Here is a 19456-nt window from a genome sequence, read left to right as displayed (position 1 = left end):
CTTCTCTCTCATCCCCACTACACATGGGCCCACATTTTTTTTCCCCTCATTTTTTCCCACCTCACTTTTGCAGACAAACACGAGTCCGGATCCTCACCCCGTCGGGGGAGCACAAACTGCTCCCCGATGGCTTCCCAACCACACAAACACGTGGGGCCCACAGGTGAAAGGTGAAAAACACTTTTTGAAAAAAAGAAAAAAAACTTCAAATTTTCACATGTGGGTCCCACGTGTGACGGATGAGGATCCGGACTCGACAAACACAGCCTTAAGAGAGATTACCATATTTGACACGGATAAGATGGATAAGAGGTGGGCCCCTTCCAAACATGTGGTGATTGGTGAAGGGGTTGTGTTCAATGGTACACTATATTGACAAAAATAACCCTAGCAAGTAGGAGATTTGGTTTATGCAGGCAGGGGTGTCCGTATAAAATGGATACACAATCGAGCGGGAAGCCGAAAATTCATAAAAATTACGAAAACCGTGGAAAGCGACACACCAACTGCCACTTTTTTCTAATTTTCTCAGGTGTTTTTCTTCTTCTTGGTGACTTGGTTCTCTCTCCCTCTTCATATGGAAAACAACCGCAAATAGGGAAAATAAACCAAGAGAGAGAGAGAGAGAGATTGAAAAATGAGAGAAGTCGAGATCTGATGACCATCTTCTATCTGGATTTCGTTCGTTGAGCTCTTTTTCTGGATTTTACGGAGCTCGATTGAGGTAGATTTTTTCATTATTCTTTCATCTATATAGTTTATGAAACATAAAATTACAATGCAGTGGTATTTGAACTTCGAAGGAACAAGCAGGTGAGCCCCATTTTCATTGTTTCGCACCATTAATGAATATTAGGCTGCTTTTGTTTGTTGGCTATGATTTTTGTTTTCTCTTTCCCCTTTTCAACCGCGAAAAGGAACCAAAAGAAAAGGTGTAAACTATGAAGTCACGAAATGAGAAAATATGACTTGTTTCATGGGTTGTTGAATAGTTGTTTAGATGTTCAGATTTTGTGTTATCTTTTAAACGGTAGACTCTTAAGGACTGAAATTTCAAATTGTAATGCTGGGGAAATGATGTATAAGTATAACTTGGGTCCAATTCCTGTTCGGGAAATGGCCTCTGAGAAACATTATAATATTTATTCTTCAGATTTGTTGGACTGTGTATTTTCCTCCACTGGGGATGGTTTTTGAGTTTGCAAAAGAATAGATGAAGCAGTGTTTGAATGACTTTAGTAGTTAGTCAACATAATTGGTCACAATGGTGTTTGTTGTGAAGGTGTTCAAGGGATTTATATGAAGTCTGCTTCTGTAGATTCTGTTGATTTGTTCGCAATCAGACCTGACTGTCAAGATGACGTCCCAAAAACCAAATTTAAGAACAAGGTGTGTTTACTTTCATACATTCAGGTGATCATTTTCTGTATTTAAAATTTATGTGTCAGCAATTATCACATTTATGAAGGATTAAATGATTTTATGTGTTCAGTTTTTATTGAATTTCCTACTAATGTTTAACACAAAAAAAGGGTATAGAGAAAGTCATTCTTTTTTGAAAGACAAGCAATGACGGGGCTCTCTACGTATCATTTTATTGGTTCTTATGAATTGTTCTTGTGTGATTATTGGTTCTTATTTAACTTAACTTATGTCCACAGCCCGGGAAAACTCTCAGTGCAAGAAAGTGGCAGTCCGCATTCTCTAAAGATGGCCATTTGGATATAGCAAAAGTGCTTAACCGTATACAAAGTGGGGTAGGCTACTTCTCAATATTTATCCACCTTGTTTTCAGACATTGGATGGTAAAAATCTTGCATCAACATGTTCTATTGGTGGATGGCTTGAAAGTTTCTTGGAAATTTGTGGAAGTTTTCCGCACAAGATGGTTCATGCATTATCACTTCATTAAAAAAGAAAATTCGAAAATTTGTAAACATGTTTTCCCCTTTATATGTTCTAAATATCCTAGTTTTGGATTCAATTTAGGTATGCACATTTGATAGGAACTCCTGATATATTACACACATCAGTTTTATGCTTCATGAATACAGCCAAATATTGTTTACCGAAAAAATAAAAATACAGCCAAATATTTCAGAGGTAATTGTTAACAAATGTAACAAAGTAACAAAAACCAAACAAACATCAGAATGAATAATGCAAAAAGGTGAAACAGTTCTATTGCTAATGTAAGGGTAATGAGAATTTCAATGTTTGGCGCAAGCTTTTAAGATTCACATTGTAGAGCATACAAGTTAGGTATATTATTAGAAAATAAGTGAGACAAAATCTTTCTTCTATAACAGGAGAACAATGTCCTAGGAGTTTCTGCCACAAAATATCATTACTGATCCTATTTTCATCCTATCACTTGTATTACTTTCACTAACAAAAGACTGCTCAATGGTTGACTTGAAAGATGTTGGATTATGTAGATAAAACACTTTCCTCATGCTCACTGCCAATGACAATGTCCCTCTTCATCATCAGATTTTGAATGGGTGATGAATGGGGAAAAAGAAAAAGATGAAATTCTGTATTTTACTGATTTTGTGACTTGACTTGTAATGTAATTCCATATTCAAAGGCATCCAACTAGAAGGTGGTAACACGATCTGCTATGAACTGTGAAGTTCCGTTAGGTCAATATATCACTTTAAGTTACTACTAGGGGCTGGGTTTGGTAGAACCTAGGGTTTTAACTTAATGGGCCTATTAAAAAATCCTACTGAGCCAAACCTCAAACTGGACCCAGTTCATCTCCATCTGGATAAGCAAATGGGTTTTGGTTGGCCCATGAGTTTGCATCTACATCACTATCCTATTTCCTTCCCTTCTTTGACTTCTGTTTTGTAGTTATTTTGTAGTTATGAAATTTCTTGCAAGTCTGAGATCCAGTCAAAGTGTCTACCGTTGTTGCATCTGAAATTTGCAATCCTCTTATGGACTGATCTCCATAATTTGGTGTTGGAACCATGGAGTTACAAAAGATGGAGCCAGAGGTTGCTGAATTTTTCTTTCCACTAAGGGATGATTGTGCAAGTCTGATTCAACATCTGTACCAAACTGATGGATTTTTTTTTCCCAATTAGGCTAGAATTTGATGCAGATAAATCAGCTAAAGAGCCTATTTTATGGGGAAAAAAACTTGGGGTGGGTTATATATGTGTTGGGCCTTTGATCCTATGCCTTTTTTTTAATGGGCCACTTTAATGGGTAGAAAATAGGAAACATGATTTACTGTAGTAGTCAAATTTCTTTTATTATTTTAGTTTCTTGTCTATTTATATTACTTTATTAATTGAGAATTGTGTTGGACCTTTCTTTTTAGTGTTTGAGTCTTTTATGTAAGTTTGTAAGGAGCTACTGTCTTGTATAAATTAATTTGGTTAACTTGATTTAGAAAGTGCGGTTGGGGGATGGGAAAATATAGTTTTGTGCTTTGCTCTGTGAGAGTGTATGTTGAGATGCTATTAGTACAACAGCAAAGAGCGACTCAGTCTAATTGATAGGCCCCTCATATCTCATATGTATCTCGCAAGCACAAGAAGAAAGCTGGATTTGGCGAACAGCAGCTAGGGAAGGCAATTAGATATGGTCCTGAGAAGGAGGTTGTGAATGATTTGTAGAATATTGCAGAATATTTACTACTGAATAAGAGGGATTTGGAGACAGGCAAAATATTGTGAATGATTTGTAGAATATTGCAGAATATTTACTACTGAATAATAGGGATTTGGAGACAGGCAAAATATTGTGAATGATTTGTAGAATATTGTAGAATATTTACTACTGAATAAGAGGGATTTGGGGACAGGCAGAATATTATGAATGATTTGCAGAATATTTACTACTGAATAAGAGAGATTTGGGGACAGACAAAATATTGCAGAATATTTACTACTGAATGAGAGAGATTTGGGTTGATTAGGGGTTATAAATAGGTGTAAGATGTGAGTAGTAAAAAATGATTTTTTATGTGAATGTTTGGGCAGCCGTAGGCTGAGGGGCAACAATATGTTGTGGGGATGACTGGCACCATTGTAACCAGTTTATCATTGTTCTTCGTTATTCTATCAATTAAATAATATTAGTTTTGCATTCAATTCGTGGGTTCTTATCATTAATCCCAACTAAATGGTGTTGGGCTACGTGTGTCCTAAAATGAAAATAGAACAAACATTGGGTAAGAGGCTAGCTTAAGAAATTAAGAAAACCTGGTGTCAAGGATGTGAATACTTGCCATCCAATAGGTTCCATCTGGAGGTCATACTTGGCACAAGACCCAATATGCATGTTATTCTTCACAACCTCACCTATGGTCATCTTAGGCCCACCCCTAGCTCTTTTGGCTCCTTCAATTTGGTTTAGACAACTCATCCTTATGGGGCATCCCTAGGCATCTTTTTTTTTTTTGGATGAATAAATAATCTATTAAAGAGACGAAAATAAAATACAAAAAGTCACGAGCTAGAGTCAGCTAGAAGGGGAGATTTGGGAGTTGAGCCCCCGGAGACAACCAATGAGCCTGTTCCTTGGGCAATCAACAATCGGGGGGAGGGGAGAGGATGAAATCCTAGCTGAAACATCAAAATAAATAACATTCCAAATGGTATCGATATAGTGGGATTTGGAGTTCCAGTGCCTGAGATTACGCTCTCACCACAAATGGTGGACTGGGACACCAAAGACAAGCTTAACAATACGATCGCAAATAGAGGTACCTGCGAATTTGCTCAGAATCCAAGACCAGTCACGGGTAAACCCAAATGAACGACGGGAACGGAGCCAATGTAACTAATGGCTTTCCTCCACAGGGCACTAGATAAAGGGCAAGTAAAAAACAAATGCTCAGTGTCCTCAATACCATTCCAACAAAGGATACAATTTGGGTTCACAGGGATGTGGCGGGAAATGAGGAAAGACTGGGTTGGTAGGGCTAGGTTTAGGGCTCTCCAAAGAGTGAGGGAATGGTGGGGAATATGACCTTTAAACCATACCAGGGGGGCCATGGAGGGGCTGGGGAGGGGGAGCGAAGGAGGTTCCAGGCCGAAACCATGGTAAAGGATTTGGTAGTGGGGGACCAAATAACAGTATCATGAAGGAGGGGGGAGGGAATTCCAAACTTGCGTGAGACTATGATGAGGGGAAGGAACCCAAGAACCATTAGAGATAAACTCCGAAAGCAAGGTGGATTTGGGGATTCGGGTTTCATAGACTGTGCGGGGGGGGGAAGAGAGAGAGGAGAATACCCATCGGATGCCACGGATCTTGCCAGAAAGAGGTGGAGGAGCCAGAGGAGATGTGGGTGGGGATGGCGGAAAGAGCCCGGGGACGGAGAAGGAGGAGCTTCCTCCAAGTCCAAGAGGGATTAGGGGGGATAGAGACAGTCCAGAAAGAGTTGGATTTGAGAAGGTATGAGTGGACCCAATTGACCCAAATAGAATCATCCTTGGTGATGATTTTCCAAATGAGTTTAAGCAAAGCAACGGCATTAACATCTTGAATCTTGCGAATTCCTAGGCCCCCTTCAGATTTGGGCCGATAAACCTTGAACTAGCTTATGGGACGAAGGAATCGAGAAGAATCCTGGCCCTTCCAGAGAAAGGCACAAAAGAGAGATTCCATAGTAGATGAGATGGCTTTAGGGATCGGGAAAATGCCACACCAGTACAGGTAAGAAAATTGGAGCACAGATCGGATGAGCTCAACCCTACTAGCAAAAGAGAGAAGCCGGCTTTTCCAAAGTCGGAAGCCTTTGCCTATGTTATCCAACATAGGGGAGCAGTGATGACGAGTTAGCCTTCCCGGGATGAGTGGGAGACCAAGGTAGATAACAGGGAAGGAACCAGGCTTGAATCCCGAAAGATTCAAGAGGCTAGAATGAAGGGGCTCCGAGACTCCAGACAGGAAGAGAGTAGATTTATCAAGGTTGACTTTAAGGCCAGATAAAGACTCAAAGAAGGAGAGAGTAGAGGTGATGGTGGAAATGGATATAGGGTCAACTTTAGAGAAGATCATGAGATCATCGGCGAATGCAAGATGAGTCAAATTGATGGCTTTACACTTGGGAATGGGAGAAATCAGGAGTTGATCAGTCTTGGCTTGAAGGAGACGGGATAGAACCTCCAAAGCCAGGGAGAAGAGAAAGGGAGAGAGGGGACAACCTTGGCGGATACCGACACTAGAGGAAAAAAGCCCGCCGGCGAGCCATTAGTAATGACAGAAAAAAGGGGGTGGAGATGCAAACCTCGATCCAGTGGATAAAAGAAGGGGGGAATCTCATGGCTAAAAGAACATCACTAATAAAATTCCAGCGAATAGAGTCAAAAGCTTTGTGGAGATCAACTTTGAGGAGGGCTGCAGGGAAGTGGGATGCTCTACCAAACCCCCTGACGATCTCAGCACAAAGAAGGATATTATCCGCGATACTACGACCGGAAATGAATGCTGACTGGTTTGAGCTAACCAAGGTGGGCATAATCTTTTTGAGCCGATTAACTAGGATTTTAGAGATGAACTTGTATAAGAGATTACAGAGGGAGATGGGGCGAAAATCAAGAAGGGAGGAGGCGCCTGCCTTTTTGGGGATGAGACAAAGAAAAGTTTGGGTTGACGGAAGAGAGTTGAGAAGGATTGAGGAAGAAACTGCGGATAGCCTGAATAAGATCATCCTCAATGAGGTTCCAAGCACTAGAGAAAACCCCCATGCTAAATCCATCAGGGCCAAGGGCACGATTTGATTTATGGGAACGGATGGCCTGAAGAATTTCATCATTGGATGGAATGGAGAAGAGCAAGGGGAGAGATTGATGGCTAACAAATTTGTTAATCAAGCCAGGGGGCAGAGGGGGGCGCGATGGGAGAGAGGAGCGAGGGGGAGAAAGGAGATTGGAGAAGAAAGAGACAACCTCAGCTTTGATCCCCGGAGGGTCGAGAATACATGATCCATTGCTAGAGAGGAGAGCTGGAATAGAATTATGGTTGTTTCTCGCTTTGAGGGAACGGTGGATGAAAATTGGAGTCCCCAAGTTGGAGCCATTTGATCCTAGCTTTTTTGGCGGAGAAAGTTCTCTTCAAGAGAGACCAATGAAGAGAGATCAGAAGAGAGAAGTCTCTCACTATCCCCAAGCAAAGGATTGAGGGGGTCAGTTTGGAGATTGGCCTGGATTCGCAAGAGATGAGAGCGGCAATCAGAAACCCTAGAGGAGATGTTTCCAAACGTGGAGAGGTTCCAACGACGGAGAGCTTCCTTAGTATTCCTAAGTCGACGGGCAAAGCTAATGAGAGGAAGGGAGTGGCAATGAACAGGCTTCTCCCAAGCTTCCTTGACCGTATCGAGGAAAGACCGGTTGGAGGTCCACATATCAAGGAATTTGAATGGTTTGGGACCGAAGGAAGAGAGGGAGAAGATATGGACTAGGTAGGGGGAATGATCCGAGAGGCCCGCAGGGGAGTTAGGGAAGGAGGAGAGCCATTGATGGTTGACAAGGAAACGGTTGAGCTTCGAAGCAATCCTATCCACACCAATCCGACGGTTATGTCAAGAGAGAGAGTGGCCCGACCATCGAAGATCAATGATACGAGAATCATTGAGACAGGAATTGAAATCCTCAATCGCTATTGGATTAGGCCGACGACCACCCACTCGCTCATGGGAATAACGAACAATATTAAAATCCCCACCCACACCCAGGGGTGATTTACGTGAGCGGAAGAAAGAGAACGAATGGAGTCCCATAGAGGGGCACGCTCAGCAGCCCGATTGAATCCATAGACTATGGTGAGAAAGAGGTTGGAATTGGAATTAGAAGGGGACAAGGAGAGATGCATGAATTGGGGAGAAGAGTCAATAAGGGTTATGTTGAGAGAGGAGGGTTCCAAAGAATCCAAATTCTACCATTGGAACAATGGGGGTAATTGGAAAGGAAGGACCAGGAAGGGGCTAAGAAACTAGCAATCCGATGGGAGTTCTCAACTTGGACATGAGTCTTAAGGAGGGCACAAAAATTGGCTTTAGCATCCAAGAGAAATTTCTTGACTTCACTTTGCTTAGCAATATTATTTAAACCTCTAACATTCCACACAAAACAATCTGACATAAATAACAAAAGGGCCGGGCAAAAGAAAAAGGATGGGGTCAGGAGGCAAATTGATGGGGCGGGCTAGACATAGTCTCACGCAAGAGGGGATTCCCATGGGTAGTGATTTCAGATGTATTAGGGCCAATGGAGGGTGTTGGGATGGGGGATGATGGTTTATTTGGCTGGGTTGAGGGTTGGTTAGCTGAAGGCAGGTTTAAGCTTCAGGGCTAGTGGGTTTAGAGTTGGAATGGACTGAGGACAGAGGCGGATTATGCCCATTTGAAGAATTGGGCTTGGCTTTGGGTTGCATAGACCGTTTGGACCTAGGCCTATGGTTCAAAGGTCCAAAAGAAGGGGTTAAAGTGGTAATGGGCTTCGGCCCATGAAAGGGAAGCTGGATGTTATAGGAAATAGGGGTATGGGCCGAAAGACGGTGGGATAAAGTTGAAAGTTTTGAAGCAGCTCCCAGCTGGATAATGGAAGAGGTATTTGTGGTGGGCCCCAGCTGAAGAGAAGGTGAGGGTAAAAGCGATTTAGAACGAGAGAGAGGATTAGGGTCAGTCATCATCAGGGAGATGCAGATAGCTCTGGGTGAAACATCTTTCATGGTCAGGTTATTCCAGTTATCATCAATTGGGAAAGACGGTGACTGAGCGTCAACGGAGCAAAAAATAGGTACCTCAGTTGATCGATCTGAGGCTCTATCAGTGGCAGCAGCTTCATCAGGAGGACCAGACATCTCAGGAACTTGAGAGTCCTCATCCGCAGAGTAACTATCAGGTATGGTCGATTTTGATTGGTCTTTGTCTGAGGGGTTGACGGCTTCCGAGGCAGCGGCTAGAGAAGCAGGTAAGGAAGCAGCTTTATTTTTCCTTCTTCTTCTTCGATATGTACTGGTTGTCAGAGTTGAATGTCTGGCAGCCGACGACAGAGTCATAGCGGCGGAAGTAGCGGCGACTGGAACAGGAACCGAAACCAACTTAAGAGCGTCGATTGTGTTCATTTTTAGAAGGGCTTCGGTAGAGAACCTTGAATCATCTGATGGTAGAGAGTGAACAGGGACGGTGGTCTTTACATGTTGATGAGTCGCAAAGGAACATTCATTTAAGGCGTGACCGAAAGTGGAACAATGGTCACAATGAGGAGGGATTTAGTCGAAAACGATGAGTTGGCTATATTTGAGGCCAAGGTCATCAGCAATGGTGACATTCGACGGAAGATCTTTTGCAAGCAGAAAATTCAACGCAAATCCTCGCGTATGAGAGACGAGTCGAATTCATTGTTTTTGCATCAGTATGCAGTGGCTTTCCAAGAGCAGAACCTATTCTACTCAGACAATCAGAGTTCCAAAACTCGAGTGGAAGTCCTGGCAAATTGATCCACAGGGGAAGAGAGCTGAAGTCAACCCTGCGGAGTGGGAGCTACGGGGTTCAAGGTTTAAGGAATAAGGGTGATTTTCCTACAAACCATGGGGAGCCTTCAAGAGCATGAGAGCGGCCGGTCTGGGAGTTGATTTTAAATAAGAAAATGCCATAATCGATTAGGCGGATGTCCAGCATTCCTTGGGCTTTCCATTGTTTGGAGAGTGAAGCTTTCAGAATGGCGAAGGGGGGCAGGTTTAAGGATAAGGGTGATTCCTAACCATGGGGAGCCTTCAGAGCATGAGGCGGCGTGGGGGAGTTGATTTTAAATAAGAAAATGCCAGAATCGATTAGGCGGATGTCCAGCATTCCTTGGGCTTTCCATTGTTTGGAGAGTGAAGCTTTCAGAATGGCGAAGGGGGGAGGGGGGCCAAGAACCTGGCCAAGAAAAGCAGAGGACCATCTTTGGATACTAACAGCAGTGGAGGCGGAGGGGCAATGAGCAACCGGACAGGGTTCATTTGAGGTGGAGGGGATGAAAGAAAGGTCAAGATCAGTGGAGGAAGGATTGTGTTGGTTGGAGAATAGAGAGTTCCAAGGCTTGGGAGGGGCGGAGGGGGAATGGTGGACAAGGGAGGAGGGGAGGGGAGAAGGGGGAGCCACAAGGGGGTCACCGGAGGAAACAGGGGCGGCCATGATCACAAGGGAGGGACGCCGGAGGGAGCAGGGGAGGACATTGTGCTGATATGTCTTATGCCCTTCTTTTTAGTTCCTGCAACTCTGCAAGTGCTTTAGTTAATAGTTGTTCCAGCCTTCCAGGGTGCATTCGGGTGCTGTTTACATTCCACTTGAGGCAGAGTGTTTTGAGAACTGTGGGGCAATACTGTCATGACTAGGCATCTATTTTATATGTCCTAACACCTCATATGTCATCTTTGAGCTTATCGCTGAGTGTGGCAACTCCTACATCAGTTCTAATATGTTCCTTCCTCGCTTTATCTCACTAGTTTTGCCTCACGCCCATCTTAGCATCCTCATCTCTACAACTCAAGGCTTCACTATATGACACTTCTTAGTTGTCAAACATTCTGCTCCATACATTATAAATTGGTGGATAACAGCCATGTAGAACTTCCTGTTAAGCTTTTGAGGAATGTGTAGTTCACATAGTAATTTGGTCGCACTTCACTTCATGTGTCTCACTTTAATTCTTTTTAAAACATTATCTTCTATGTCACTTTCTTTGCTTATGAGACCGTAGACATATAAAGTGGTCACTTGGCAATACCTGTCTCTTCAATTCCACCATGTCATTATTTGTTGTAGTATACAGTTTGGCATCATATACTCCCTCTTTGTCTACTAATCTTAAAGCATCTTTTATCCAAGGTTGATCTCCACATCTTTAACTTAGCATTAATCCCTACTTTTATCTCATCTACCAAAATGTTATCATCTGAGAGAGCATACACCATAGTGCCTTGTGTTGCTTGTCTTGGTTAACTCATCCATGATAAGTGCAAGTAAAAGGGGCTTTAGGGCTGAACCTTGGTATAACCCAGCCATAATTGGGAATTCCTTCCCTTAGCCTCCCACAAATCTTAGATTGGCCACCACACCCTTATGCATATCTCTAGCCACCTCTATATAGTTATTCGATACCCCTCTCTTTGCAATAACCTGTCAATTTAAACCTTTAGGGATTTTGTCATAGGCTTTCTCTGAGTCAAACTAGAGCAAGAGGTTGTGGGTATGGGTAAGAGAGACATATCTCTCTCTCTCTCTCTCTCTATATATATATATATATATATTACTTTTTATTTTTCTAAATTTTCCTATATATATAGTATCTATATATATATATATATATAAGTCCTCACTTTTTATTCGGCAAAATTGGACAACCTTGTTGTGACATAGTGTCAACCCAAATCTCTCAAATAGAGGATGTAGGCTGTGTTTGGTTGCTGTTAGGTTTTTAAAAACTATATTATCTATATGTTAAGTTTCAAAATTAGTTTTTGCATTTCTTTTATTTAATTGTTTTGTTTGTGTGTGGGACCCTTGTGGTAAGGGTGGTAATGAGGCACCATGAGTAAAGAAGGACCTTCATGACCTTGGTTATGAGGCTCTTCATGACATTGGTCATGGGTCTTAAAGGTCTTGATCATAGTGATGAGGTGGACTTACTTGAATGGTGGAATTACTCAAATTCTAACTCTTGACCTTCATTTCTCATTTCAACTTCAGGGCCATTCATGGCCATTACCATGAGTGGGGGTTAAGGTCTTTGAATGGGTTAAAGCCTATTCATTCCAAAGAAGTGAATATGAGAGTTACTTCCCCAAGTAGTGGGGAGGTTAGGTCAAGGGGGTTTATTCACATTAGTGGAGGGACAAACCATTGATTTTCCATTAGTGGAGAATTGATTCTCCCTTTGTGAGGAGGTGTGGTTTGGGCCTATATAAACCCAACCCTTCCTTGCATATTGTGTGCAATTGAGACACTCCTCACTCACATTGTTTGTTTTACAAAGTTCACTTCTTTCTTGAGTTGTGTAAGTGTTGTGCTCTAGCTTTTGGCTCCTTGAAGGGACTAGAAGAGCTACCTCATCTTCTAGTTGGAGGTTGCTTTATCTTGGAGGTGGTGGTGCGAAGAACCCTTGGTAGTAGGGTGCATCAATTACCTTAAAGACAGCATCAAGGTGTGACTCAACCTCATCGATCGGTGGTTTGTTCGGTTGCAACCATGGAAAGTTATTTCGGCGAAATTCGCGAGTTTCGCCCCCCGGCGAAACGAAACCAGGGGGCGAAACGATATCTGTCGGATATCGCTGATTTTTCGGCGATATCTTGCCGAACTAGCGAAATCCGGCGATATCTCGCTGGAAAATCAACACTGATCGCCTCTTTCAGTCTTTCTCTCCGTCAATCCGAGGGAACTCCAGGTCTTCATCAGTGCTGCCTTTGGTGTTGGTGGTGGTAGTATGTCTTTTACCGGCGCCCAAAGGCACCACCGGCAGCAGCAGCAATAGCGATAGCCGTGGGAGAAGCAGGGAGAAGAATGGAGGCGACGAAACCTATGGTGCCTACCTGAGCCTACCTGAGCCTCGCTTTATCATCTAGATGTAGATGCAGTGACTTCTAGGCTCTAGCGACTACTGGCGAGAGTTCGTCCGACCGACCGTCCATGGTGAAGATGAAGATGAGATTATGTACACGCAACCGTCATTCTCAGTCATTTATGAAAGTATAAACATTTGGTAAATCATACCTCTTTACCTTTTTGGCATTTGAGCCTCATGTCACGTGGCTCTTAAATGACCATAAAATTGTTTAAAAAAGCACAAAAAACAAAAACCCTTAAAGCAAACATAAATCCAATTTGACTAATCGACTTTTCACATAATATTATTTTATGTAAAAAAACCAAAACGCATGTGGGTTTGAATTTTTAATAACAATTTGGGGCGAAATATCGCCGAAATCTCGGCGATATTTCGCCCTTTCGCTCGGTTCGCTGGGTAGCGAACCGAGCGATTTGAACGAACTATCGTTCCTTGGTTGCAACTACAAGCTCTTCGGATTTGCTAAAGATCTTCATCTCTCAATTGTATTGCAATTTCATTTTTGTATGTTTGAAGAATTTGTAATACAATTACCCCAACAGTTGCGGTTCTGCTTTGTAGAATTCGTGGCCAATATTTTGATATACCTGGACTCTCAAGTTGATTTAATGTATTCAAAAGCTCAAAACAGCTTTTGGCATTTGAATCAGGTTCAAAATGTTGCCACAAAATATCAAGGTTGTCTTTTCAAATTGTATATACAGAGACTAATAGATTTTTGCAGGCTACTTCTCTAGGAACCAGTCATCTATTGGTTAAACTGCACTGCAGTTCCCTTGATAATATCTTTGATGATTCCAATTGCTTCTAGATAAAAAGATGCCTTAGGTTGTTCTTATATGAAATTGAATGTCTGTATTTATTTTCTCCTTTTATTATGTATTGAGAGCAATGGTTCTTGAGCACTTGAGCGGCTGTGGTGTCCTGCACCCGACCTCTCCATGGAGAATAATGAAATATTTTTCGTTTGTTTGTTGGAGGAAAATTACAAACAAATAAGATAATTCTCCATGAGGGGTGTTGGAAAACTGGTGGCTGTCACAGAGAAGAAATGAAAAATGGTTATACATTGTGGTAGCTGATGGTGAAAGCAGTTACAGTCAATGCATTTCCCTGGTTCTTTGGAGTTTCAGTTTCATGCATCAATGACCATATAATTCATGTAATGGAATTTGAATGGAATATTGATTTGTTATTCATGTCAGGGCATTCATCCATCAATCAAAGGTGTAGTTTGGGAGTTTGTCTTGGGATGCTATGATCCAAATAGCACATATGAGGAACGAGATCAGCTCAGGCAATCCCGGAGGTATTGATTCTATCTATTTTAGCTGAAACTTGGAAGATCAATATTGCTTGATGATACTCTCTGGTTCCAATTGATGTGATCAGAACTTCCTTTTTTTCCTTCAGTGTCCCTGTCTCAATGAAATGGAAGTCTCATGCTATTCATATCACACTCATCCTTCTACTCTGTCTTATTTTTTATTCATCCTTTTATGCAGTTTAGAAGAACATTAATCTTTTTTCTTGTGTATGTTAATTGAATGCATCATATTTTCATGACAGGAAGCAGTATGAAAAGTGGAAATCTGAATGCAAGAACATGGAGCCAACGATTGGTAGTGGAAGGATTATCACAGTACCTGTCGTCACTGAAGATGGGATTCCAATACAAGATCCTTCAAGTTCTAACTTGAACAATGAAGCTCCAGGGACACCAAGCCCTGATATATCTCCCAGACATAACAGCTCAGTTAGCCCTTCACCTGTTGATTCTGCAGAAAAGAAAGTTCTTCAGTGGAAACTTACCTTGCATCAAATTGGTATATACCTTTGATCCTATGGTTATTCACTTATTACACTATATATTTTCTTGTGATCAGTTATTCTTTCTATGGCAACTTTCTCTATTACTTGATATAATTTAAGGATTACTTTTGGAGGATAGGTTTGGATGTGGTCCGCACAGATCGTTCCCTTATCTTTTACGAGAATGAAGCTAATTTGGCAAAGCTCTGGGATGTTCTTTGTGTTTATGCATGGATAGACACAGATATTAGTTACTGTCAAGGTGGGTACATAGTAAAGAATCCACTACTTTGATTTAACAAATCGTTTTGGTTTTTTAAATTCAAATTCGTATTTTATCTTTTTCTCTTGAGCAGGAATGAATGATTTCTGCTCTCCCATGGTGATACTTCTTGAAAATGAAGCAGATGCATTTTGGTGCTTTGAACATGTGATGCGTAGAATGGTATCATCCGCTTCTCTTATTAATTAGGATTCTTGGGTTGATAGGGCAAATATCAGCGATTGAATTATAAGTGTGGCTTCATAGTCATGTATATGTCCCATATGGTGAGGTTTCTGTGGCTTATAAAATTGAACAATAGAAGTCCTGAAAATCTGTACCTGAACAGATTGGGAGTCAATTTCTTTATTTTTATCTTTCTGTTCACATCACCAAAACTGTTATGTCAGTGTGTAATGTCTGTTTGAAATTGAAGAGTTGAACACCTCCAGATAGAGCAGGTATCTGTTTTCTGGTTGAAGATAGAGCAGGTATGACAAGAAAGAGCAACTGGTGGGTGATAGACTTTTTGGGTCCAGTTAATGTACAAAATCTATCCTCAACATCTGCTTGATTCTTGCCAGTCAACACAGTTTAAAGACACTGCATGCCAGCTGATGAGAGTCTTCTAACAGTTTCTGTCCCTACAGATCACTGTTGCTATGAATAATCATTTCAAGTATTCTATTAGATTGAATAGAGGTGCACATATGGCCATGGTTCTTTCTGTTTGGAAGTTTCTGTCCATATTTGTGGCAATTGAGATACTTGCTCTAAACCGTATGACATTCCTGACTTTTAACTCTAATTGTTTGTATCTGATAGGAGAACCACTGCAGACGCACAAACCTCCCCCACCCCACTCACAAAAAAAAAGCGCTACTCTAGAACTGGGTTAGTCAGCTATTGTAGAGAGGCTGGGGATGTGAGAAGTTTTAATCTGTCATTGGTCCTCTCTACCATCCATTTTTTTTGGCTTTGCTATGATCCTCTCTAAGGTCAGGGACCTTGCCTAAATTAGGGCATGATGGTTTATAGTAAATATGGTATCCTTTTGACCTGCCTGATTGATATTACCCTGTTTCTATTGATTCTTGATGCTGTAGGTTTTGAAAATACAAGGTTATGTGGAGATTCTTTATTTTCTCTTGTTAACCATATATGCTCATTGGGTTATTGTTTTTCTTTCGTGCATTCATTCTGAACTTTGCACAATACTTTTTTCTGACAGCGGGGGAACTTCAAGACATCAGTTACTACCATCGGTGTCCAATCTCAATTGAGTACACTTGCAGAAATAATTAAAGTTGTGGATCCAAAACTGCACCAACACCTTGGTATGGGCTATTAATTGCACAGGAATCACAACTGTTTTACTTGGATGCTCTTAGCATTACATTTTCTGTAGGTATTTCTATTAAGAATCTTTTTGGCTCCAAAATGGAAATGCATAATCATTGTTGAGAATTGCGAGAATGTGTTTTGGGTGTCTCTGTTTTAAGTTTTTACAGAAAGATTCATATACTTAGAATGCTGTTTAAGTCAAAGCACCTGATGGTTGATAGTGCCAAAATTGATATGTGTGACAGGAGAACTTCAATTTTCTAGACTCTGGTCACATCAGATACTGATTTCTTGATTGTCTTCACATTCCAAAAGTATGAAAGTATATTGAATAAAACCTTGGTCCAAATTTTGTCTAAACATTACTACTCATATATGGTATGTCTTTTTTGTTTTGGCAACGTTGTTTTTATGCATGCTTTCGAAAAATGCCAAAGAGAGAACCCGGTCCTGAAGGCTGCTGCATAAGCAGAGTCCAGGGGGTTGCATATACTAGTGTATCCTAAAAATAAAATATTGATGGTCAAATTGTAAGTGTATTAATTTCGGAACAAAAATGCTCTTGACAACTTTAATATTGCGTGAAAGGAAAGGAATACAAGTTCATGGTTCCAATTTCTATTTTCTTGGGGGTGAATGTGTGTGTGTGTATCTATATATATATAAACTTCCATGTGCATATGCACGTGTATCCATATATGTGAGTGTAGAAAAAAATATCAGACAGAGGAGGGGAGTAACATATCTCATATATAATGGCATGGTAATTAATTAGTTTTCAGATTGTGTAACAAATTACTAATAGATCTCAAAATACTCTGTCTATAGAGTTTGAACATTTGGTAAAACTTGTCAAAATTAGGTTGGACCAACTCTCAACCAGATAAACCCATCCCAAGTCATACTCGTCGGTAACCATGAGTTATAAGGTTGTTGGATATATATATAAAGGCAAATAATATTTCGTACTATAATGTAAACTAGTGAATACAAGTGAAATAAAGTGAACACAAAGAAATGTTTAAATTTGTGATGTTTATTAAAAACATATGACGGATTCCTTGGTACCTTTGTCATTTTTTACCGGTTGCGAGAAATGTTTCAGCATATGATTAAGGACTTTCCGTCTTTTCCTGTTAAAATTTATTAGAGGGCCATAACTTGGTGTCAATCTTGCTTCTGCTGGGTGGAGGGAGTTGACTGAAAACCGTCCTAATCTTTGTTTGTGTTCCCATAAAAAGGTTCCATGTGATATACTAGATCATCTACCTCCATTTATAAGCTGTATGAAGGATTCATTCACTAAATATGATTTTACTAGCAATGCTGATCAAAATGCTGATAGGGATGTTTTGGTGGCAGAGAACATAGATGGAGGGCAATATTTGTTTGCATTCCGAATGCTGATGGTTCTTTTCCGTAGAGAGCTCTCATTTATGGATGCAATCTATCTTTGGGAGGTAAGAACCACCTGTTGATGGAGTTGCTGTGTATATTCAATTTAGAAGCTTTTTCTTTTAGACCTTATGCCTTAATAGTTGAATATTTGATCTTCTCCTCTGCCTGCCCTTTCATGCCCTACACCTCCTGGCCCTCCCATCCCAAATGAAACATAATTCTCTATTTTCTTCTCAAACTTGTTGGTCATCTGCTTTTTTAAAGACCTCATTTCTTCCATGGTCACATGCCAGTAATACTAGGGGTTTAGATAATTGGTATTATAGTGATTGTGAAGTAATAAAAATTGATTTCAGTTGATGTGGGCCATGGAGTACAATCCAAACAGCTTTTCACAATATGAGGACCCAAATGCAGCTTCGGGTAAGTGTGCTGCACCCAAGGGGAATGACAAGTCACTCAAGCAGTATGGCAAATTTCAGAGGAAGCATGTAAAGAGTGCTTCACTTGATCAACAAACTGCTGAACAAACTGCTTTGTCTGTTTTCCTTATGGCTGGTGTCATTGAGGCCAAGAATAAGCGATTGTTGAAGGAGGCTACCGCTCTGGATGATGTTGTCGAGGTATCACACTCTTCTGGCTTGTGGATAAATGTATGATGCTCTAATGGATGTACATCCACATAAATCTAATAGAATGGCTTTCTTATCAGATCTTGAATGATATAACTGGAAATTTAGATGCAAAAAAGGCTTGTCGTGAGGCATTGAAGGTCCATAAAAAGTACTTGAGCAAGGAAAGTTACATTCTCAATTTTCAGAATTTTAGACCCTCCAAGTTGAGTTCTTAAAATATTTGATTTTGCAATTTCAATAATCTTCAATGGTGTTTTGTTGTGTGCAGGCTAAAAAATCATAGGTGGTGTTTTTGGGGAGCACTTTTTCTCATGATATCTTGACACCAATTTTGCTGTAGTTTACCATAAAAGAGAAGACTGCACTGAAGAAAAAATCAACAAGATATTGGGCTTTTGTAGTTTGATTTATTGTTCATCTTTGTTATCATGATAATACTCGAAACAGTCTCCCAGTAAAAATTGTCAATGTAAGGCTATGTAGAAGAACTGTCCTCCTTGACTCTGCTTGTGCATAAGCCTTTGTCATTGGATTTGTCGCATTTGTTATCATGATAAGCAGGATTTTGAGATTTTCCTGAATTTTAGGTATGTATAGTTCAAGATAGTGGGATGCATAGAAAACAACAAAATAATAATAACTATACCAATAATTAGGCAAGGATCCTCTTAGCTGCAAGAGGAAAAAAGTGGAGTAAGAAAAAAAACTTAAAAAATTCAATGAGGGGGGAGTAGGAAACCCCATAGTCTCAGATGACATAACTAATAATTATTAGAGCAAATTGCACTGGTAACCCAACTTGCTTGATGCGACTTGGATTTGAACAATCATAGGTAAAGTGGCATCGTAGATTATGAGAGTCCAGTTGATGAAAGCATTGCTAGTTTACCCTTTGATGGGAACAGCATGGGCTCCTAACACTAGTAAACAAGAACAATGGAATATACTCATCGCAATTAAGGAGGGATTTTGTTTTTTAGGAGTTGAGGTTTATTCGGTCAGCTTACGTACTTCAATTACATCCTCAGGAGAGACACCTTGACGAGAGTTGAACTCACAATTTCTACACTAAGAGGCATGAGTCTTACTACTAGAGCAACTCTACGTTAACAATGATTTTCTTATCAATGATTTCCAAAGGCTTTTCAAAATGATAAAATAATTAATCGTTTATCTTTTAAAGATATTTTCATATCCTTAATTTATAATTTAAAGTACTATAATGCATATCCCCCAAAAAAATTCAAAAGGCACACCGCGAGAACTTTGAACCTTTTTTTTTTTTTTTTTTTTTTTTTTCGCTGCCAGCCCTTGCCCAATAGTAAATAGCAGCGCGCATGGTCCAGATCCGCTGCCCTTAAGCAAAATCCCCATCCAGCAAAGAAGTCTTATCTTTGAGTATTGACAAGGTGGACCAGAGGTGGGCCCTT

General features: G+C 40.6%; 1 protein-coding gene across 2 annotated transcripts; it reads left to right on the top strand.

The window, feature by feature from the left end:
- Positions 1–518: 518 nt before the first annotated feature.
- On the top strand, positions 519–18665 carry LOC149003168 (rab GTPase-activating protein 22-like). Of its 2 annotated transcripts, XM_089138262.1 has the most exons (11): positions 519–724; positions 1283–1389; positions 1662–1757; positions 13781–13884; positions 14145–14401; positions 14527–14649; positions 14744–14832; positions 15881–15986; positions 17356–17453; positions 17748–18014; positions 18104–18664. In XM_089138262.1, exons 2-11 carry the CDS (start codon positions 1300–1302, stop codon positions 18239–18241), a joined length of 1368 nt encoding a protein of 455 aa, XP_088994388.1. In that variant the 5' UTR covers positions 519–724; positions 1283–1299; the 3' UTR covers positions 18242–18664. The 2 variants fall into 2 exon arrangements, with proteins under 2 accessions (XP_088994388.1, XP_088994389.1); XM_089138263.1 differs by lacking the exon at positions 519–724 and having other exon boundaries at positions 1287–1389; positions 18104–18665.
- The last annotated feature ends 791 nt before the right edge of the window (positions 18666–19456 follow it).

The sequence above is a fragment of the Hakea prostrata genome, chromosome 10, assembly GCF_041222555.1.
Source record: "Hakea prostrata isolate BN-2017 chromosome 10, UWA_Hpros_2, whole genome shotgun sequence".
Taxonomy (NCBI): domain Eukaryota; kingdom Viridiplantae; phylum Streptophyta; class Magnoliopsida; order Proteales; family Proteaceae; genus Hakea; species Hakea prostrata.
The sequence above is the reverse complement of the archived record's forward strand: the minus strand, read 5'-3'. Positions and strand labels throughout refer to the sequence as shown.

Coding starts and splice junctions, on each gene's coding strand:
- LOC149003168 (XM_089138263.1), top strand. CDS start 1,300: ATGAAGTCTGCTTCTGTAGATTCTGTTGATTTGTTCGCAATCAGACCT. Junction 13,885..14,144: donor CAGCTCAGGCAATCCCGGAG/GTATTGATTCTA, acceptor TTTTCATGACAG/GAAGCAGTATGAAAAGTGGA. Junction 14,402..14,526: donor ACTTACCTTGCATCAAATTG/GTATATACCTTT, acceptor TTTGGAGGATAG/GTTTGGATGTGGTCCGCACA.